This window comes from Gopherus evgoodei, chromosome 3 (assembly GCF_007399415.2).
Source record: "Gopherus evgoodei ecotype Sinaloan lineage chromosome 3, rGopEvg1_v1.p, whole genome shotgun sequence".
Classification (NCBI taxonomy): Eukaryota; Metazoa; Chordata; order Testudines; family Testudinidae; genus Gopherus; species Gopherus evgoodei.
The window spans coordinates 56,435,156-56,456,388 of NC_044324.1; the positions used below are offsets into that span (position 1 = coordinate 56,435,156).

General features: G+C 50.3%; 1 protein-coding gene across 4 annotated transcripts in view; it reads right to left on the reverse strand.

The window, feature by feature from the left end:
• The window catches only part of COL21A1 (collagen type XXI alpha 1 chain), a 214,967-nt gene that overhangs the window by 22,374 nt on the left and 171,360 nt on the right, over nucleotides 1-21,233 (reverse strand). For all 4 annotated transcript variants that reach the window (XM_030555641.1, XM_030555640.1, XM_030555639.1 and 1 more), the window contains 2 exons: nucleotides 21,120-21,173; nucleotides 19,257-19,328 (listed from right to left, as the gene is read on the reverse strand). In XM_030555641.1, the coding sequence (XP_030411501.1) occupies nucleotides 19,257-19,328; nucleotides 21,120-21,173 (126 nt within the window). The remainder of the gene's footprint in view (nucleotides 1-19,256; nucleotides 19,329-21,119; nucleotides 21,174-21,233) is intronic.

Genomic DNA, 21,233 nt, shown 5'->3' on the forward strand with positions numbered 1-21,233 from the left:
TAGTGTGCGGTGAATGTGTGGACCGATGACCAGGTCGCTGCACGGCATATCTCCTGGATAGGCACGTGCACCAGGAAGGCTGCTGACGACGCCTGAGCTCTCATGGAATGTGCCGTAAGGTGGCCAGAGGGGACACGAGCTAGGTCGTAGCATGCACGAATGCATGCAGTCACCCAGGAGGAAATCCTCTGAGAGGAGATTGGTAGACCCCTCATCCATTCTGCGACCACCACAAACAGCTGAGGAGACTTCCAGAACGGCTTTGTTCGCTCGATGTAGAAAGCGAGCGCTCTGCGTACATCTAAGGAGTGTAGCTGCTGTTCTCTCCGAGAAGAGTGGGGCTTCGGGAAGAAGACCGGGAGGAAGATGTCCTGGTTGGTATGGAAGGCAGACACAACCTTAGGGAGGAACGCCGGGTGGGGTCGCAGGTGTACTTTGTCCTTATGGAAGACGGTGTAGGGTGGGTCCACTGTGAGAGCTCTCAGCTCGGAGACCCGTCTGGACGATGTAATGGCCACCAAGAAGGCCGTCTTCCATGACAGGTACGTGAGCGAGCAAGTCGCCAGTGGCTCAAATGGCGGGAGCGGGAGCCTGTTCAGGACCAAGTTAAGGTCCCAGGTAGGAGCAGGGCAGCGTGCGGGGGGGTAGAGACGCTCCAGGCCTTCAACAAATCTGGCGACTAAGGGGTGGGAGAATACGGAGCGGCCACCCTCTCCTGGTCGAAAGGCAGATATGGCCGCTAAGTGCACCTTTAAGGAGGATGTCGCCAGGCCCTGCTGCTTAAGGTACCAGAGGTAGTCTAGGACCGTGGGAATCGGGGCCTGCGTAGGGTTCACCCCCTGAGTAGCACACCAGCAAGAGAAGCGCTTCCACTTGGCCCTGTACGTTGAGCGAGTGGAAGGCTTCCTGCTGTTAAGGAGGATATGCTGGACCGGTGCGGAGCAGCTGAGCTCCGCCGCGTTCAGCCATGCAGGAGCCACGCCGTGAAGTGCAGGGCTCGTAGGTCCGGGTGACAGAGCCTGCCGTGATCCTGCGTAATCAGGTCTAGGTTGAGAGGAAGGGGGATTGGAGGGTCCACAGACAGGTCCAGCAAGGCGGTGAACCAGTGCTGTCTGGGCCACGCAGGTGCGATCAGGATTAGATGTGCTTTGTCCCTGCATAGTTTCAACAGGACTTTGTGCACCAGAGGGAATGGAGGGAAGGCATACAGTAGGTGGTGGGTCCATGGCAGGAGGAATGCGTCCGTGATCGACCCGGAGAGAGACCCTGAAAGGAGCAAAACTCATGGCACTTCCTGTTGGACTTGGTCACGAAGAGGTCTATGCGGGGAAATCCCCACCTCCGGAAGATGGAATGGATGACATCCGGTCTGATCGACCATTCGTGGCATAGGAAGGATCGGCTGAGTCTGTCCGCCAGTGTGTTCTTGACCCCTAGGAGGAAGGATGCCACCAGATCTATCAACTGGGCTATGCAGAAATCCCAGAGTCGAATGGCTTCCTGACATAGGGGGGAACCCGTTCGTCTCCCCTGTTTGTTGATATAGTACATGGCCGTTGTGTTGTCCGTGAGTACGGAAACACAACGGCCGTGTAGGCGTCGTTGAAACGCCTGGCAGGCGAGGCGGACTGCCGTCAACTCCCGGACATTTATGTGGAGTGACAGCTCTTGGGATGACCAGAGGCCCTGGGTACGCAGGTGCCCTAGGTGGGCACCCCACCCCAGGGATGATGCATCGGTTGTTAGAGTCATCGACGGTTGCTGTGGATGGAACGGCATCCCCGCGCATACTAGGGATGGGGTCAGCCACCAGTCGAGGGAGCGGAGAGGGTTGGGGGGGGACCGTCATCAATACATCTAGGTGGTCCCTGCCCGGGCAGAATACGGAATGAAGCCACGTTTGGAAGGGCCTCATTCGGAGCCTGGCATACTTCGTCACGTAAGTACATGCGGCCATATGCCCTAGTAGTGTGAGGCAGGTGCGAGCCGAGGTGATTGGGGAGGCCTGCAAGCTCCGTATGATCAAGACGATAGTCTGGAAGCGGGGCTGAGGTAAGTAAGCCCTGGCTTGAGTAGAGTCCAGGGTCGCGCCTATGAAGTCCAGCCTCTGTGTGGAGACCAGGCTGGATTTCTCGGCATTGAGAAGCAGGCCTAGCTGGGAGAAGAGATCCGTAACAGCCTCGACATGTCGCCGCACCTGCGACTGGGAGGACCCCTTTAGGAGCCAGTCGTCGAGGTATGGAAAGACGTGGATTTTCCGCCGACGGAGGTGGGCAGCCACAACAGCCATGCACTTGGTAAACACCCTCGGGGCCCTGGAGAGGCCGAAGGGTAGGACTGTGAATTGGAAGTGCTGATGTCTGACCGTGAAGCGAAGGTACTTCCTGTGCGGTGGAAAGATGGCGATATGGAAGTACGCATCCTTCATGTCGAGGGAGGCATACCAGTCTCCAGGATCCAGGGATGGGATAATGGTTCCCCGGGAGATCATGCGGAACTTCAACTTGAGCATCCATTTGTTGAGGCCCCGCAGGTCTAGGATGGGTCTGAGACCTCCCTTGGACTTGGGGATCAGAAAATATCGGGAGTAGAACCTCTTGCCTCTCTCGCCTAGAGGTACTTCCTCTATAGCTCCTGCTGCGAGGAGAGAACGAACCTCCTGCAGAAGGGTTTGCTCGTGAGAGGGGTCCCTGAAGAGGGACTGGGAAGGGGGGCGGGAAGAGGGTGAGGAAGCAAATTGCAGGTGGTATCCATGCTTCACTGTGCGTAGCACCCAACGGTCTGAAGTTAACCGGGACCACGCCAGGAGGAAGTGGGAGAGGCAGCTGGAGAAGGTAGGGGAAGGATCCTGTCTTGCGTCTGATACGCCGTGCCCAGCCGCACCTTCAAAAGCCGGACTTGGAGCCCGGTGGTGCCTTGGAGGGCCCTTGGTTTTGGCCTCCCTGGGAGCCGGATTGGCATCTGTGGCCCCCCCGGCCACACCTTCTACTGAAGTCCTGCCTCTGGCGGGGTGGGAAGTATGGGCGTTGTGCTTGGGGCCTAAAGGGTCTACGCTGGGTGGAGGGTGTATGCATCCCCAGCGAGCGTATGATGACTCGATTGTCCTTCAGATTTTGCAATTTGGAGTCCGTTTTGTCCGAGAACAAACCTTTCCCGTCAAAGGGTAAGTCCTGGACGGTATATTGCAGTTCCGGGGATAGGATGGAGGCCTGAAGCCAGGAAATGCGCCTCATGGTGATTCCCGAGGCCAAGGTTCTGGCCGCTGAGTCAGCCAAGTCGAGGGAGGCCTGTAGAGAGGTCCTGGCCACCTTTTTACCCTCCTCCAGGAACGCATTAAATTCTGGGCGTGAGTCCTGGGGTAGAAGCTCGGAGAACTTACCCACCTCTGCCCATATATTATAGTTATAACGGCCCAGTAGGGCCTGTTGGTTGGCCACACGGAGTTGCAAGGCCCCAGCTGAATACACCTTGCGACCCATGAGGTCCATTCGCCTAGCTTCCTTGGCCTTGGGGGCCGGAGCCTGTTGGCCGTGCCTTTCCCTGTCGTTGACAGACTGGACAACTAGGGAGGAAGGAAGAGGGTTGACATATAGGTACTTGTACCCCCGAGAGGGTACCATGTACTTCCTTTCCACTCCCTTAGCTGTCGGCGGGATGGAGGCTGCCGACTGCCACAGGTTATCGGCGGTGGACTGGATGGTCTTTATGAATGGGAGGGCTACTCGGGTAGGTGCATCCGCAGAGAGGATGCTCACTACTGGATCCTCAACCTCTGGGACTTCCTCCACAGGTACGTTGATGTTAAGGGCCACTCTATGGAGGAGGTCCTGGTGGGCCCTGAAGTCTATTGGCGGGGGGTCCTGAAGCCGAAGACCCAGCCACGGCCTCATCTGGCGAGGAGGAGGAGGAGGATACTCCAGGGATGAGGGCATCCTGTGCGGTCTCCTGCTCCTGGACTGGTTCCTGCTCGAGTTGGCCCGGGCAGTCTGTTGGTGGCTGTTTATCCGACTCAACCACGGGGGGGCGGGAGACAGTGACCTCTGGTACCCGATGTTCTGAGGCGGTGGAACGGATCTGCAGCACGGGGCCACCCTGGGTCTGATGATATGCCCAGGGTGTCCAAAAACCCCACTGTTGGGCACCCACATCCTGCGGGCGGGGGTTCTGGAACACTCCCAGCGGTACTTCGGGATCCTGGTCCCGTTCGTAGTAGCTACCCGCCTGGGAGGGTGCCGACGTGCCTCTAGACGGCCAAGGTGGAGTGGCGAAAGTTGGCGCCGAGGTACCGACAGACCTTACACCTCTGGGTTGTGGTGACCGGTGTCGGTATTGGTGACGATGTCGGGAGTGAGACCGGGACCTGCGACCGGCTCGGTGCCAGGAGGTCGACCGAGATCTCGAGTCCCTCTGCCTCAATCTGCTCCTGGAGGTGCGGCACCCACCGCGGTGCCGTGAGCTGCAGCGGTACCGCGAGTACCGGGTTGACGCTCGAGACGTCGACCGGTGCCTGGAGCCTGACCGGTGCCGGGAGCGTGAGCGGTACCGAGGTGATCAGTGCCAGGAGCCTGAACGGTGCTGAGGTGATCGGTGCCGGGAGTCTGACCGGTGCCGAGACCGAGATCGGCGTCCAGAGTATGAGCGATGCCTCGATGCAGAGCGTCCGCGGGACCGCGATCTGGAGCGGTGCCGGTCTGCTACGCTGACCGAAGCTGGTCTGGTCAGGGTCGGTTTGCCCATTGAGTGTAGTGCCGGGGGTAAGGGCAGTGGTGCATCGGTGATCGCAATCAGATCCCTCGCTGCGGCAAACGTCTCCGGGGTAGATAGCGAAGCAGGCTCTACCACGGTGGGCACCGGGGAGCCGCCAGGTGCCGGACTCGACGGCCCTCGTGGGGTCAGAGTCAACGGTACCGGCTTAGACGGTGCCGCGGCAGGTATCGGTGCCGGGCGGTCCGTCTTTGGTGCAGGCTCTGACTGCGAGGCAGCTGCCAGTGAGATGATCTGTGCCTTCGCCGTTTTCGACTTTGGGGAGAGGGAGCGGCTCGGAGCCGGTTTCGGGGCCGGCGGAGGCCGGTGCCGTGAGTCTTTGGTGGCAGCGCTCGGTGCCGTGGCGCTGCCCTTGCTTACCGGCTGACTTGTGCTCGGTGCCGAGGGTGGAGGTGTCAGGGCCGCTTCCATAAGGAGCTGTCTTAATCTAATGTCTCGCTCCTTCTTGGTTCTCGGCTTGAAAGACTTGCAGATTGGGCACTTAGCCGATAAGTGCGACTCCCTGAGGCACTTCAAGCAGGAGTCATGGGGGTCTCCAACTGGCATAGGCTTGTGACAAGCCGAGCACTGCTTGAAACCCGATGAGCCGGGCATGAGCTCCGGCTCCCGGTGCAGTTAAGGGGGGGGGGTCCCCGATCCCCTCAAACTACAACTAATAACTACACTAATTACACTAACTAACTGACGGACTAAATAATATATATATACACATATACATACATATATATATATATATATATATACACACACACATATACACACATACACACACACACACACCCCAATTAACTATGACTACTGTATACAACGATGGCGAAATGAGCTGCTAGGGAGCGTGGAGGTCAGCGAAGCCGCGCTCCACAGTTCCAACGACTGACACGGGCGGTAAGAAGGAACTGAAGGGTGGCTGGGTCGGCTGGGATATATATTGGGCGCCACAGCGGCGCCACTCCAGGGGGCGCCCAGCCGACCCGTCTGGGTTGCTAGAGTAAAAGTTTCTCTGACAAACGTGCACGCGGCGCGCACACACCTAACTGGAATGGATATGAGCAATCACTCGAAGAAGAACTCTGTATACTAGCACTTCTCACTTCTTTGGCACAGACTAAGGCCAAATGGATAATGTATACATTGGCATCCATCATATTTTCTAGGGTTATACATCACCTGTACATCCTTGACTCTCACTGTGTATATACATATCTTGGAATGCAAGGGAGTGATCTAATTTCCAAGAAAGCCACAGTATTATATGGAAGGAAAAATACTATGTGAACATCTCCATGCCTTAAGAATGTACATTTAAATCCGCAAAAATCAGGAAATCAAGGCCTTCACTACATACAAATTGTACCGCTTTTACTATACTGGAACAAACCCACTAATGTGGATGCAATGCTACCTATAAAAGGTGTTTACAATGATATAGCTTGTTCCTAGGAAAGAGGAATAAGCCATACTGATATAAGTTACCTTTATATCAGTAAAATTGCACACTAAGGTTATACCAATCCAACTGTTTTGGTAATCAGACTCCCAACTGAAATGACTAAAAAACCTGTGTGTGGACCAGGCCAAAAAGTCAAAATTCTCATAGTTATACTGAGTCATCTGCACAGACTTTTGTTTGCCATTTACACTTAAACATAACTAAATATATATAAAACAGGCCAGATAAAAGTAATCAGAATTACTTCAATGGGACTGTTCTTACACATGTTGACATCCAGCAAAAATACATCCCTTTCTAATTTTGACAGCTGCAATATTTTCATGCCTGGGAGTGGAATCAGAGGGAATACATACATCAGGCTCCCTGACCATGACGGAAGGAAGGCATTGGAGAGGGAGTCCTTGCTCAAACCCTGTCGAGAACAAAACCGGTTGCATTTCCTGTTCTGTCTGATAGTGAACAGGTCCACTTGGGGAGCTCCCCACCTTTGGACCATCATGCGGGCTACCTTTGGATGGAGTGACCATTCGTGGTGAGAGGAGAAGTCCCTGCTGAGCTGGTCTGCCAGCGTATTCCTGAAGCTGCGAAGGAGAAAAGCTTCCAGATGCATCTCATGGCTGATGCAGAAGTCCCACAGACGGAGTGCCTCTTGCAGAGAGCCGACAAGCGTGCTCCCCCGGCCTGTTAATGTAGAACATCGAGGCTGTGTTTTTCATCGGGACTCGTAACACCTTGCCCGACAGGTGGGGTAAGAAGACTCCGCACGACAGCCAGATTGCTCAGAGCTCTTTGATGTTTATGTGCAACTGCACCTCCTCCAGTGACCACATCCCCTGTCTGGAGGTTGCCAAGATGTGCCCCCAAGCCGAGGTCCGAGGCATCCAACATCAACTCAGTGGGGGGAGGGATAGCTCAGTGGTTTGAGCATTGGCCTGCTAAACCCAGGGTTGTGGGCTCAATCCTTGAGGGGGCCACTTAGGGATCTGGGGCATAAATCAGTACTTGGTCCTGCTAGTGAAGGCAGGGGGCTGGACTCGATGACCTTTCAAGGTCCTTTCCAGTTCTAGGCGGATTAGTATATCTCCAATTATTATTAAATTTAAAATTAACTCAATGGAGTGAGGAGGGTTGTCGAATGGAACCCCTTCCAGAACTGTCCTGCAGTTGGTCCACAATCTCAGTGAGGTAAGTATTGCCTGGGAAATGGTCATGATCTTCTCCGGAGGGTCTCAGGACTGGGAATAGACCATCACCAGCCACTGTTGCAGGGGTTGTATCCAGAGTCCAGCACGGTGGGCCATGTAAATGCATGTGGCCTAGCAGACGCAGACAGACCATGGCTGTAGTCAGAGGGAATGCAGAGACCTCCAGGATGAGTAAAAGCAGCAAAGAGTCCTGTGGCACCTTATAGACTAACAGACGTATTGGAGCATCAGCTTTCGTAGGTGACTACCCACTTCGTTGGATGAGGTTCGCCATTGCGTGGAACCTTTCCAGCGGCAGGAACATGCTGGCGCAGGTAGAGTTGAGGATCGCTCCAATGAACTCTATCCTTTGCACTGGCACTAAGGTCGACTTTTTGTCATTCACCAGTAGGCCCAGAGAGCAGCACGTGGCTTGAAGGACGGTGAAATCCCTTTGAAATCGAGACCTGGAGCTGCCCTTGACGAGCCAGTCATCGAGGTACGGGTACATCTGGATACCCCAGCACCTGAGGTAAGCCACTACCCCCAAAATACACTTGGTAAATGTAACCCTTCTGCCAGGCCGAATTCATAGCAGCAAGGGCCGGGCTCAATACATAGGGGTCCCTTCCCTACAACGAAATGCAAAACCAGCTCAAGCCCCCACCCAGTGACCTGGGAAAATCTTAAACACACTCCTGGGTGCCTCGAAGAGGCAATATTTCCCCTCTCGCAAGCATAGAGTCTCAGCGTAGCAGAAAAGGTTTAATTACATGAGATAAACAACAAGCATTACATTGGGAAAACACCTCAACTAGAGTTCATAGACCAAACCATGAGCAAAGACCCACCCCAGGAAATTGAGCCATGCCCTTTTCCCTGGGCTCTTGAGTCCAGCAACCCCCAAATCACCCACAGTCCCAAAAGTCCCACAATCCAAAAGTCTCTGTCCTGGGTCAGTGCAACCCCAGAGTTCGATAGTCTATCTGCAGAGGTCCCCCACCACAGCCTGAGTAGAAAGGGGCACCTTACGTGGTCTGGGGCCAACTGTCCTGCCTCTCCGTGGGGTTCTGCTTCCACCTTCTCCACGAACTGCTCCACTCTACCAGCCACTCCACTCTGCTCCTCCAGCCGTCCTCACAAACTGCTCCGCTCCGCCAGCCGCTCTGCTCCACTCCAGCTGTCCCCACAAACTGCTCGGCTCCGCTCGCTCTGTGGGCCGCTCCACTCATCCCACAGCGGCTCCGCTCTGCCAGCTGCTCTGCTCCACCAGCTGTCCCATGATCTGCTCCAGCCATCCCCACAAACTGTTCCACTCCACTCTGCCAGCTGCTCTGTTCCGCAGTATAGCTTCTGGCTCCCCTACTAGTTAGCACAGTACTCAGTGCTCTCAGCTCAGTAATTCCAGCTTTTTAATGATTTCAGCTCTTAGTAGGGGAGCCCCAGTGCTAGTGCACCATTAGCCCAAAGTGAGTTCAGCTCAGTAACCTGATCTAGATTCTTAAGGGAATAAAATATCAACTCTGATATTCCACAGTGGAGAGAGGAGTGGGTGGAACTGGTGCTTCTGGCTCACACAAGGAGCCTACACCACCAGGCACAGATACCTGTCCCCAGCCTCTCTCAATTCACTAGGTTTTGGAACCCATGTCCCTTGTCCAGCAAGTGTCACTTAATTGATATTGAGACATCTTGTCATAAAGCAGTCTCATAGTTCCTCGTTCACATACTCTGGGTGACACCACTTTATTCCTCCTGCCCCAATAACAAAGAAATTGGGGATCCCAGAGCTGTCAAAATAACCATCCCAGGCTGCCGTGGGCTATGCTAGGTGGGGTGGGTATGCCAGTGCAAGTACCTAAAATTCCTTTCCACACTCCCCATAATTCACCACCAGATGTCAGGGTAGGGCTCATCCTGACTCTGCTTACATAAACACCAGTGGTGCTGTCGTCAGGCCGAATGGGAGGACCTTAAACTGGTAGTGGTGGGGCCCCACTGTAAACTGGAGGAAATGTCTGTGTCCTTGAAAGATTGCAATGTGGAAGCATGCATCCTTCAAGTTGAGGGCAGCATAGCAGTCTCCCAGATCCAGAGTGGGAATAATAGAATCCAGAGAGACCATGTGGAACTTTAGATTCTGTAAGTACTTGTTGAGGTCTCACAGGTCCAGGATGAGTGGTAGACCACCCTTGGCCTTTGGGATTAAAAAGTACTGGGAATAGAACCCCTTGTTCCTGTACTTGAGAGGAACTTCTTCCACCGCACCCAGCTGCAGTAACCCCTTTACCTCCTGCATGAGGAGACTCTTGTGCGAAGGGCCGCTGAAGAGGGACAGGGAAAGCGGGTGGGAAGGAAGGATAGAAAAGAACTGGAGGACCCAGCTGAGGACCCAGCGGTCTGAAGTTATAGCAGTCCATGCAGGGAGCAAAGGGAAAAGTTGGCTGGAGAACACTGGGAAAGATGGATCTGGAGAATAGTCTGGTAGGTCGCCCTTGGGCGCACCCTCAAAATGACTGTTTTGCCCCCTGCTTATTATAGGTTGAGCCAAACTGGGCAAAGGGTGGAGATAGGTGGCTCGGGCAGTGCTTGTAACTTTTGGCTCACTTATGGGGCTGGTCCAGCTCAGGCTGCTCCCCTGGCCTGAGGCTGCTGTGGTTTGAACCACTTACGCACTGGGGCTGGGACTTAGAGACCTAGAGCTTTGGGGGTTGTGCAGGAATCCTTGAGATCATGCAACTTGCTGTCTGTTTCCTCTGCAAATAGGGCCCCGCCATCAAATGGCAGGTCTTGCAATGACTGTTGGGCCTTGGTGGACAACCCAGAGAGGAGCAGTCAAGAGACTCACTGCACAGAGATAGTGGAAGCCATGGTGTGGGCAGCAGCAGCAGCAGTATCTGATGCTGCCTGGAGGGCTGCCCTGGCAGCAGTTGTGCCCTCATCGAAGATCACTTGGAATACCTTCTTGGAAACCTTAAGGAGTGACCTTTCGAATATGACCATGGCTTGCCACATATTAAAGTCATATCGGCCAAGGAGGGCTTGATGGTTCGCCATTCTCAGCTGAAGGTTTGAAGATGAATAAAACTTATGCCAAAGAGATCCAGCCTTCTTGAGTCTTTATTTTTTGGAGTAGGTTGTCCTTGCCTCTCCTTGTGATTAACTGCCTCAACCACAAGGGAATTAGGGGCTGGGTGGGAGTATATGTACTCATGCTCTTTGGCTGGCACAAAGTACTTGCGTTCGGCCCTTTAAGAGATAGGGACCAAGGAACAGGGGGGTCTGTCAGAGGGCATTAGTGATTTTGGAAACCCCTTCATGAAGGGATAGATCCATCTTGGCAGGAGCTGAGGACGTCAAACAGAGAGAGGGCTCTTCCAATTCCTCTGCTTGAAGCCCTAGGTTAGAAGCAACCTTCTTCAAAAATTCCTGGTGCACTTTGGCATCATCCTGAGGAACTGGGTAAGGGGGGCTCCATGATAGCCTCCTCCTGCGACAACTGAGACACTGCCGCTGCCAAAGGAACCTCCATGTCCATTGGTGGTCTAGTAGCTTTCTCCCCTGGGTCCTCCTGGACCTGTGGGGTCCTTCCCCCTAAAGCCTCCGGCACCAGAGGGGGGGACAGGATACCGAGGTTGCTGACCTGTCCAAGACTCCTGAAACCGATCAGGCAACCTAGGAAGGTTGGGTGAACCCGCAAGGGTTCCACAGATACCGTGGCACCGGACACTGCGCTTGGGGACATGGGATAGGTTTCAGTGCCAATAATGTAGTCGGCACTGTCGGTACTGGGGCTTGTCCCACAGTCAGGGAAACTTGCTCCAAGCTGGAAGTACCAGTGGAGTGGATGGTACCAGGTGACCAGGATTGGGCTGAGCAATGGCTCTTGTCCAAAAAGTGACGGTCGCTGCATCCCGAAGCCGACCTGTCTGAGCAAGACTGTCTTGGTCGGGCACTCATGGATTAACGGCATTCAGCAGATCTGCATTGGGTACCCAGCACTCCATGCCTCATGCTACTTGACTGGTTCCAGGATGTTGAATGGGACCAGAGCTACTATGGGCCAGTTGCCAGGAGGATTGTCCTGACTAGGGTGACCTCCTTCTTGGGGGCAGGTGATGATGGTGGTCTCTGGTGTCCGATTGTTCCTGGGATCAGTACCATGCCCTTGGAGATGGTTGGGGCCAGTTCCGGAGTTCCTGCCAGGTGGAGTGTGCCTCAGAGGTTCTGTGCCAATCTACCAGCGAGGTACGCCTCATCATGGCACACTCCAGGCCCTCTCCTTTCCCTTATGGGAGGTAGGAGATCTTCCCTGGAGCTGTGGAGGGGGATGGGTGCCAGATCGCGAATGGCACCAGTGGAGCACTGCGCATGGAGATCACGGTTGTTAGAGAGATTATTCCTTTACTTTCACCCTTCCCTGGTTCTTCTTGCATGAACAGAGAGCAACAATACCCAAAGTCCGAAGCTGCACACAATTTTGACACTTCACATTGCGGGATCTGAATAGAATTTGTAAATGTGACAATTGTGGTTAGCACTAGTAATTGTTCCATCCAGGACCAGGGAATTTTTATTCTTTCTGAATTAACCTGTAACACACACACAGAATTTACAAGTTCCCTTTTCCAATCCCCTGTTTATACCTTTTCATTTGCGTGCAGTGAACCCACTCCCGTTCTCCATTCTCTGTACCCAATAATAGCAGACTGGGCCCTAGCTGGTCAAGGACGAGATAGGGGCCCTTCCATTCAGGAGCTGGAAATGGATGGTGTTGACCTGAAATTTTGTACATCACAAGGTCTCCCACCATGGGTAAATTACGCTTCCCAGGCAGGTCGTACCATGCTTTGACTTTTGCTGCTCCTTGCTTATCTCGGCAGGCCACTGCCTGCTGTACCTGTTTTACATGGTTGATTAGAGTTAAATTCCATTCTTGTATTAAGCCGTGTGGTTTTACCTGGGCTGGCTTTACATTGGTGTGGGGTGCCAGCCAGATGTAATCTGGCTACCCAGACTATGGGTTCCTTTAACACTTCTGCTTTAATGTTTTCTTGCCTGTAGAGCCGGCAACCATTTGGCAATACGCTGCCCACTCACTTGTTCCTGTAAGATAGTTTGCATGTTTAACAGCTGCAGGGGGGCATGATGAGATCAGACTACTAGTTTCTGCATCCCTGTGAGGTATTTGAATTTCCCTACCCCCCAGTAGGTGCACAACAGCTCCTTTTCACACCATCCATACTTCAGTTCCACAGCACTCAAAAGTCGAGAGGCAAAGGCCACAGATCGGTCCTTTGCGCCATACTCCTGTGTTAATGCACAACCAATGGTATTGTCAGATACCAAAGGGTACAAATAAGAGTTTCTCCCCATCCGGGGAGGCCAGCTCTGGAGCATTGGCCAGGTTTTTCTTTAGTACTCTCACTGCCTTAGCACACTCTTCTGACCATTCCCAAGTTGAGGCTCGGGTTAGGTCCAATAGAGGCTGGGCTATTTCTGCATAATTGGCCACATGATTCCTGCAAAATTTAGTTAGACCCAGAAAACTTTGCAAACTTTTAACATCCGTAGGCAGTGGTAGGGACTGGATCAGTTGCACCTGTCCCTTATCGATTTCCCTTTCCATTTGGGACACTTCCACTCCTAAGTAGGTCACTTTTGTCTGTCCCATCTGAGCCTTTTTTCCATTGACCTTTAACCCTGCTTTTGCCAAAGCTTGCAGGACCTGCTCGGTTAGTTCCCTGTCTTCTTCCTCTGTCTTTGACATTAGCAACCGATAGTCTACATATTGTATGCACCTTGCTGAATCCACCCCCTCCAGAGCCTGTCTCATGTATTTGTGAAAAATTGCAGGGGAGTCCCGATATCCCTGGGGTAGGACTGATCAGCAGAATTGTTTGCCCTCCCATGTGAATGCAGTTTTATACTGACATGAGGTAGCTAGTGGCAGAGACCAAAACCCATGTGCTATGTCCAACACAGTGAAAATTTGGAATTGGGGTCCAGCGCGGGCTAGCATTTTAGGATACGCTGCCACTACTGAGGCTGGTGAATTGGCCAGAGCATTTAGTGCCCTGTAATCCACAGTGAGGTACCAGCTGCCGTTTGGCTTTCTCACTGGCCACACAGCAGCATTACAAGGGGATGCAACTGCTGGAACAGAGGGGACTAATTCAAATTTCCCAGTAGTTGCCCCCACCTCTGCCAATGCCTCCCGAGGAATGGGATATTGTTTCTGTGGGGGAGGGTCCCCTTCCTTTAGCAGTACCTCCATGCTGCCCCTACCACAATCCAGGTTATTCATGGCCCACACAGGGATGTGTTCCCACCCAGCCGGGGGTGGTGGGAGGGCATGTGCTGCTTTAATGGTCATAGTGGCTATCCCCATAGGAATGGTATAGCCCTGACCATCCTGTGTCTGCCCCAGTAAACACACCCAATTGGCTAAGTCCAGTACAAGTCCCAGCTTGTGTAAATTTCCTGACCCTAACAGATTTAGCACATTATTACAACCCCACATAATCTCCCCTTCCCCCTAGACTCCTTTGATCTGTCCCCGCCTCAGGGTTAACTGTGTCTCCCCTCCCATTGTCCCTACAATTGTTCCAGTTCCTTCTGAGGGCCTCCCCTGCCCCCATGTGGTTAAGCTGATGGCTGCTGCAGTGTCTATCAAAAAATTCCTTATGGGACTCCCTTTGATCGCTTCCTGGAGCGTTAGGCAACCAGATGCATCCCATCCTAAACTGAGAACATGGACAGGATGCCTCCCAGGGCACCCCTACATCGCAGCACCCACCTCTGTCCCTCTCACTGGTTCATAAGTGGGGGGCGGGGGTCCTGGCACCGAAGACATTCCTGTCTCCAAGCAAAATTGTGTGTCTGGCATTTTAGGCAGTTCCAATCCCCTGGCCTCCGGGGCCACGTTCCCCCTGATCTGGTAAGATCCTGGGTAGTCAGTCTAGCCTGCAGTTTCTGGATCTGTTGCTCTATAGCTGCCCGCTCGTTCCTGACTACCCCCCCAAAACCACGACCTCACCCTCTACCTCCTCCCTTTCGGGCTGACCCTTTTTACCTTGTACTGATGCCCTTCAGTAATAATATGGACTGGCTCTCCCCCCGATGCATCTGCCTCCACACATCTGCCTGTTCCAGAAATTGGGGCAGCTGATTAGGAGCAAGTTCAGGATGCTGCAACCTTAAATGTCCCACGAACAGAGGATCCCTCAGCTCCAACCATTTTTCCAGCAATTCCACACCCCTACCATGCTCCACACCCCCACCAGGTCCTGGTGCCCCTGTCTGGGGTATCACCCATGGGCCATCTAGGGGATCCACCCAGCACCGTGCCCATGCCTGTATGCGATTAAGTACATCTAGCCCTGTTTCCCTAGGGATTTGCTTTATCTTATTCATTCCCGCAGTACGAGAATAAACCCCAAACAACTGTTTTGCCACCTGTCCAGGGATTAGAAATGGGTGTGCCACTCCTGCTACATCAATTCCTAAGGTGCCCGGTCCCAAAAGACTATGCCATACGATTAGCTGGTTCTTACAAGTTAGACCCTCCATCTTCCTGCCCACCTCCACTAGCCACAGCACAAACTGATCCCAATTCTCCCGGGTACTTTTCCCAAACGGCCCAGTGCTGCCTCCCAGACCTTCAGGGACAAAGGGCAGATTTCTGCCTGTTCTACTACTTGTGGGGCATGATTTCCCCACCCTGCAACTGGGGCCACTATTCCTGCCTTCTGTAGTTCCTCCCGGGTAGCCTCTCTCGCAGGGCCTGTAATAGTGGATCGCTGGCTTACAACATCCACTGGCAGGGGTGAGTACAGTGTTTTTTCAGGATAGGGTGGTGGAGGTGTCTCCTTCAGCTCCATTAGTGGGGCAGATGGTCTGGAGTCCCCAAGTCCATTGCCCCATGTTTACATTGATACAATTCCTCCTCTAAGTCTCCTACTCTCCCCAGCAGTTCATCCCTCTCTCTCTGGATTGCCTCACAAGACTCCTCTGTCCATGCAGCATCCCGTCCCTTCAAATCTGCCACCTCTTCTGCTAACACAGATTTTTCTGTTAAAATCCATTGCTGATCCACAATTCCCTCCAAATCCTTAATGTGTTGGAGGAGATCGGCTTCCCTTTTTACCCAGTATGCAATCCCAGCACACAAACCTTGTAATACCATTCCCTTTTTCCTACATTCCTTTCTCTTGGGGTGTCCCAAAACCTCCCCTATCTCCTTCTCAATCTCATCCCAGGTGGATCCCTGCACCTGGTATGGGCTCTGGTTCTTCCTTATCCATTTGTTCAAAAAATCCGTTACCCCAGCTTGCCAGAACCCATAACTACTATCACGAGAGTTCGCCATACCCACCCCAAGCAGCTGCGTGGACTGTTGGAGAGGGGGACTCACGGGCTGCCACTCACCTATCCAATGAGATGCATCCGAGTCACGGCACCAAGATGTTAAAGAGCTTATTCCTTTACTTTCACCCTTCCCTGGTTCCTCTTGCATGAACAGAGAGCAACAATACCCGAAGTCCGAAGGTGCAAACAATTTGATGTTTATTGGGGTGAACTTTTAGCAAGCTTAAATTTAAGGTTTTTTTCTTATTTTTTGAATTTCCACTTACTATATAAATTAGGGGCAAACAAAAAGTAATATTTTTAGTTATACCTTAACCAATCATTCTACTAAAATTAACCTAACTAATTCTAACGTATTGTAACATGATTAGCTAACCAATTATATCCCACTTTTATTAGTTTACACCTAGCAAAATTAATTATACAGCAGAGAGAAACAATTACAGAACCAGACAGAGACCATGCAAATAAACATACATAACAATACAGAAGTAAGGATTTTACAACTACATTTATACAGACATAAGGTTTTTTCAGCTGTGTCTATTGATAAGTGAGTTTTTACCAGACAGGATGCGATTAAACTAAGTTTTCTTTTACATCTTCTAGGCTTTTCCCTTTCTCTGGAGGGAATAGATTGAATCACCTTTCTAACAGTCCCAGACTGCCTTATTTTAATATGGCTAGTTTGGAATGTGAGGATGTGACCATACATTTTCCAGTTTATGGCTGCTAAAGAACCAGGCCTCAGACTGTCACAGTAAGATAAGGCCACTATACAGACAGTGATTTTTGATTCTTTCTTTTATACCTCTATAACTAGCTAAGTGATAAGAATACACCTAAAATCTTAAAGTATAGACCTTTGCAAACAGGCCTGAATATCTATATCCTAACAACGGTGCTCAGTGCGGAGTCAGACCGCTGCTCCGATGCTGGAGTGAGTGCCAATTCCATTAGGAGTGTTTTCAGACGGATATCGTGCTCCTTCTTAGTCCCAAGGTTTAAAGGACTTGCAAATACAGCACTTCTCAGTTATGTGCCCTTCGCCTAAGCACTTTAGGCAGCTGGTATGTGGGACTAACAAAAAGTTGAGAACTATTACTAAGGGTAACTAAGAAACTACTAACTATATACAACTATATTACAGGTTTTCAAAGTTCACAGAACAGAAAACGAAACAACGCTAGCCGAAGCAGCAGATGTTCCAGCACCGTCACTGGCGGCAAGAAGGAACTCAAGGTTGGGTGTGCCAGCAGAGCCCCTTATACTGCGCCATGCAAGCCCCGCTCCAGGGGGTGCCAGAGCCGGTCCTTTATGGATACGGCTGAGGGAAAAACGTCCAGCACCAGTGCATGTGGCAAGCACACACACCTAATATGGACTGGACATGAGCAAGGCCTCAAAGAAGAAGGGGTAGAACTGGGGAGGGGCTCCAGGCTTGGAACGTCAGTCAGTGCAGAAAGCTTCGCTGTGGCCCCAGCCAGGGCCAAGCTCTCAGCCTCTGGCCTGAGGCCATGGCAGGGCTGAGAGCAGCAAGTGGAGGCAGGGCCTCAGCCGCAAGAAGTGGGGCACAGGGCTAGTCTCCTCAAAGGGAAGCTTCACCTGCCGCTCATGACAGGCAGAGTTATTTGCTGGAGTGCTTAGGAGACATATCTGATTCGCAGACTTGTGCCCAGCCCAGTAGACCTTAGTTGCTATCAGTGCTCTTGCAGCATTTTGCACCATTACTGCAGAATTCTGCCATGGGAAATGCCAGGTATTAATTATGGCTATTATTTGGGTGTCACTGTTTCCACTCGCACTTCCTATCCTGCGCCTTTGCTGACGGACAATCATGTCTTGCTCTTTTGACACTTGGACACTATTCATTTGCTTTGGGACATGGCTTTATCATTTCACCAAAAAACCAAAACAGTTCAAAGCCATTTCTTTTTGTTTTCCTCCTGCCCCCCCGAGATCCCATCCTCCTCTTGATTTGCTGGTAAAACACCAGTGGCTTATATGGGGATGTGGAGCTTTAAAATATGTACTTCAGACAATACAATGAGGAAAATAAGAGAAGCAGTGAAAGAGGAAGATACCTGCTTTATCTGAGACATGTTTTAAAAGGGCTGTGTTTGTAACGGCAAGCTGGATTAACCATAACCTGCTGTAGAGAATCACATTTCACTTTAATTCCACAGGATGAAAAGGTGATGCTGGCTAATTTGAACCTAATAATTAAGACCCCATTTCAAAACTCAGTCAATTAAGCTCTATTCTCTTTCCCAGTCTGTAGACCTTGGTTTGTTGTTGTTAATCAGGACACAGAGAAATTACTTTCACCCCAAAGCTTGCAGTTTCTTTGCTGGAAGCAAAACACTGATCTGATTTTGCCTGATGGAAGAGGTTTTATGCCTGCTGGACATCAGTTCGGGAATGCCTCCCAGAAGAGAGGAGTTTAGCACAGCTCCTAAGGGCTAGGGTCGGACAGGCAGATTACTAACAGAATAAGAGGGGCCCAGCTGGGGTCCAGCTACAGTTATGGATCCTATTCACTCCTGGGACATGTTTAGCAGGCAAGGATTCTCTCTTGGGGAGCCACACAAGGGCAAGTTTGTTTGTTTGTTTTTTGCGGGGAAGGGATAAGTTCCAAAGAGACATATTTGAAATCTTTATAAAATAGATACTACATCACTGGTCCCAAATGCTGTAGTGACTCACTCCATTGTAAACCCTAGCCTTAGAGATCATTATTGCAGAGCACTGCAATATTGCTCTCTGTAAGGGTTGCTTACTCGTGATCGCTGATTTACGGGGGAAGCTTACCTTTTTTTCTCCATGTACACATTCTGGAGAGATGAACTACTCTAGTTTGCACTCTTATAATGCCTTTCACTTCACCAGTGAATTATACCTCCTACCATCCCGCTGTAAGTATCACTATCCCTCCTTTGTATAAGGGAAAACTGGGGCAAAAAACATAAGATTTGCCCAAGATCACAAAGGAGGCAAGTGTCAGAGTTGCAGGGCTGTAAACAGGTTGGGACGAGAAGGTGCAAAGCCATAGGGGGTGGAAAAATGGGGCAAAAAATTACCAGAAAAATGATAGGGGGAACAAATATGCTTGTTCATCCCAGGCAGTAAAATTCCTAGTTATGGTTCTGGCTGCATCCACATAGGAGAGTGCTTAAGCGACACATCCCCCTTAATGTCTGATTAGGTGTGATTGCTCCTACAATCCTTATGGACTCCTTTATGAAAGGAGATTATATATATAAACCTTTTATATGAGAGAATTTCACATCAAGCACTTGTAACAATAATACATTATACACATTTTATTACCACCTGTGCCATCACAGCTTTATTGATAATACTAGAAGTTAACACTGACCCACATATTCTCCAAGCATATTGCCTAAAAAAAAAAAACATTTACCATTTGTGGAAAAAGTATAATGAAAGTTGTAATGGATATTAAAGCCATAGAAACTACTTACCTTTACACCCTGTGTCCCAGGAATGCCTGGGTACCCTGGTTCACCTGGAGTACCTGGTCCTCCTTGTTCTCCCTGAGTAATACAATAGCTCCATAAGTATCATTGATGTGCTGTGTGTAGAAACACAGATTGCATGTTTTTTCAAGATCTCTTCAGGTTTGGCTACGATACTCAGATTTCTATATTATGATGGTGATTGAGCTGAAACCTCTATTTTTTGTATGCTGAATACAGACATACTGACTAAAAGCCACAGCAATGCTCTCACTCTGATTTCTCAGCTCATTCGTCCAACATGCAAAAGACTTACCCTGACTTATCTAGGTGGGATTTTTTTCTTTGTAATATTACACAAATGATACAGTTTCTAGTAATGGCAATGTCAAGCAATTTAGTTTTCAACAACTTCATTTTAACAACTAGAGTAAATGCATCTTATCACATTCATTTGACTATATTCATTATGTACCATTCCAGAATATCAGGCCTGATTTTATCTTACCATATATCCTCGTTCATAAGCCGAATATTTTAAGTTAAAAAGTGACACATCAAAGAGCGGGGGTTGGCTTATAAACAGGTCTAAACCAAAATTTGATGATTTTAAACTTTATGGAATCATTGAATTGAATATCTAATACAGGATCGGCAACCTTTTGTATACAGCCCACCAGAGTAAGCACCCTGGTGGGCTGGGCTGGTTCATTTAGCTGCCGCGTCTGCAAGTTCAGCCAATCGCGGCTCCCACTGGCCGTGGTTCGCTGCTCCAGGCCAAAGGGGGAAGCAGGAAGTGGTGGCCTAAACCTAAATCTGTGTAAAAGAGTTTACCCAAAATATACCTCAGAAACTATTGCACTTTTGACTCTCCCCGTTTTACTGTGAATCTTCAATAATCTGCACAAGTTCCATTTGATTTCTTCCTAGACAGGGCATTGCGGGCTCAACATTCAGCTGAAGATAAGAGTCTAAGACGCTAATTTTTTGACAAGCTAGTTTCTCCCGTTTGATCCTTCCCTTCCCTTTGCTCTTCTTGACAAGGCACTGTACTGACTCTCCCAAAGGACTGTATTACACGAAGACCACAAAGTCATCCTTAGACCAAGAGATAAACTAGGCCAGTCTGGAGTGCTGCTTTCCAATCAGATCAGGTATTTTGGATCTTCCCTCTGACATCATAATTTGGTACCATTAGGTCACTGATTAGTATCTGCATTGTTATTTGCTAACTTTTTGGATTCTTTAACTAAAAATATAAGAAAGAACCAGCAAATACTGATAATATATTATCTACATTTTTGGTACACACAAGTACCAAGAAACAATTTACATCAAGGGTTCTCAAACTGGGGGTCGGGACCCCTCCGGGGGTCGCAAGGTTATTACATAGAGGATCATAAGCAGTCAGCCTCCACCCCAAACCCTGCTTTGCATCCAGCATTTATAATGGTGTAAAATATATAAAAAAGTGTTTTTAATTTATATGGGGGGGGGTCGCACTCAGAGGCTTGCTGTTTGAAAGGGATCACCAGGACAAAAGTTTGAGAACCACTCATTTACACTATATGTGTGCCTGTATGTAAAGTTCCATAGTACAGATCAGAACAAACTATCTGTGCAGATGCAAAGTAAACAACGGCCTGGACACTAAGATGCTGTAAAATGGCATAGATTCGCTGATTTCACCCCAGGATCTGGTCATGTATTTGTAAGAATCACCCATTAAATCCAATCTGGAGTAAATCTGTTAATTATTGTTTCCATTTTGAAACAAAACTACCTTGTAACCAAGAAGTAAATCATGGAACATTGTAATCATAATGTCCTTGACTGGAATATTTCTAGATGAAGGTAAACCATATTTACCTTGACTCCTGATGATCCTGGTTTCCCTTGTATTCCAGGTTCACCTTTATAGCCCTATTAATACAACAACATAATTGTGTGGTTGAGAATATCAAATATAAAGAGATCCTGTTT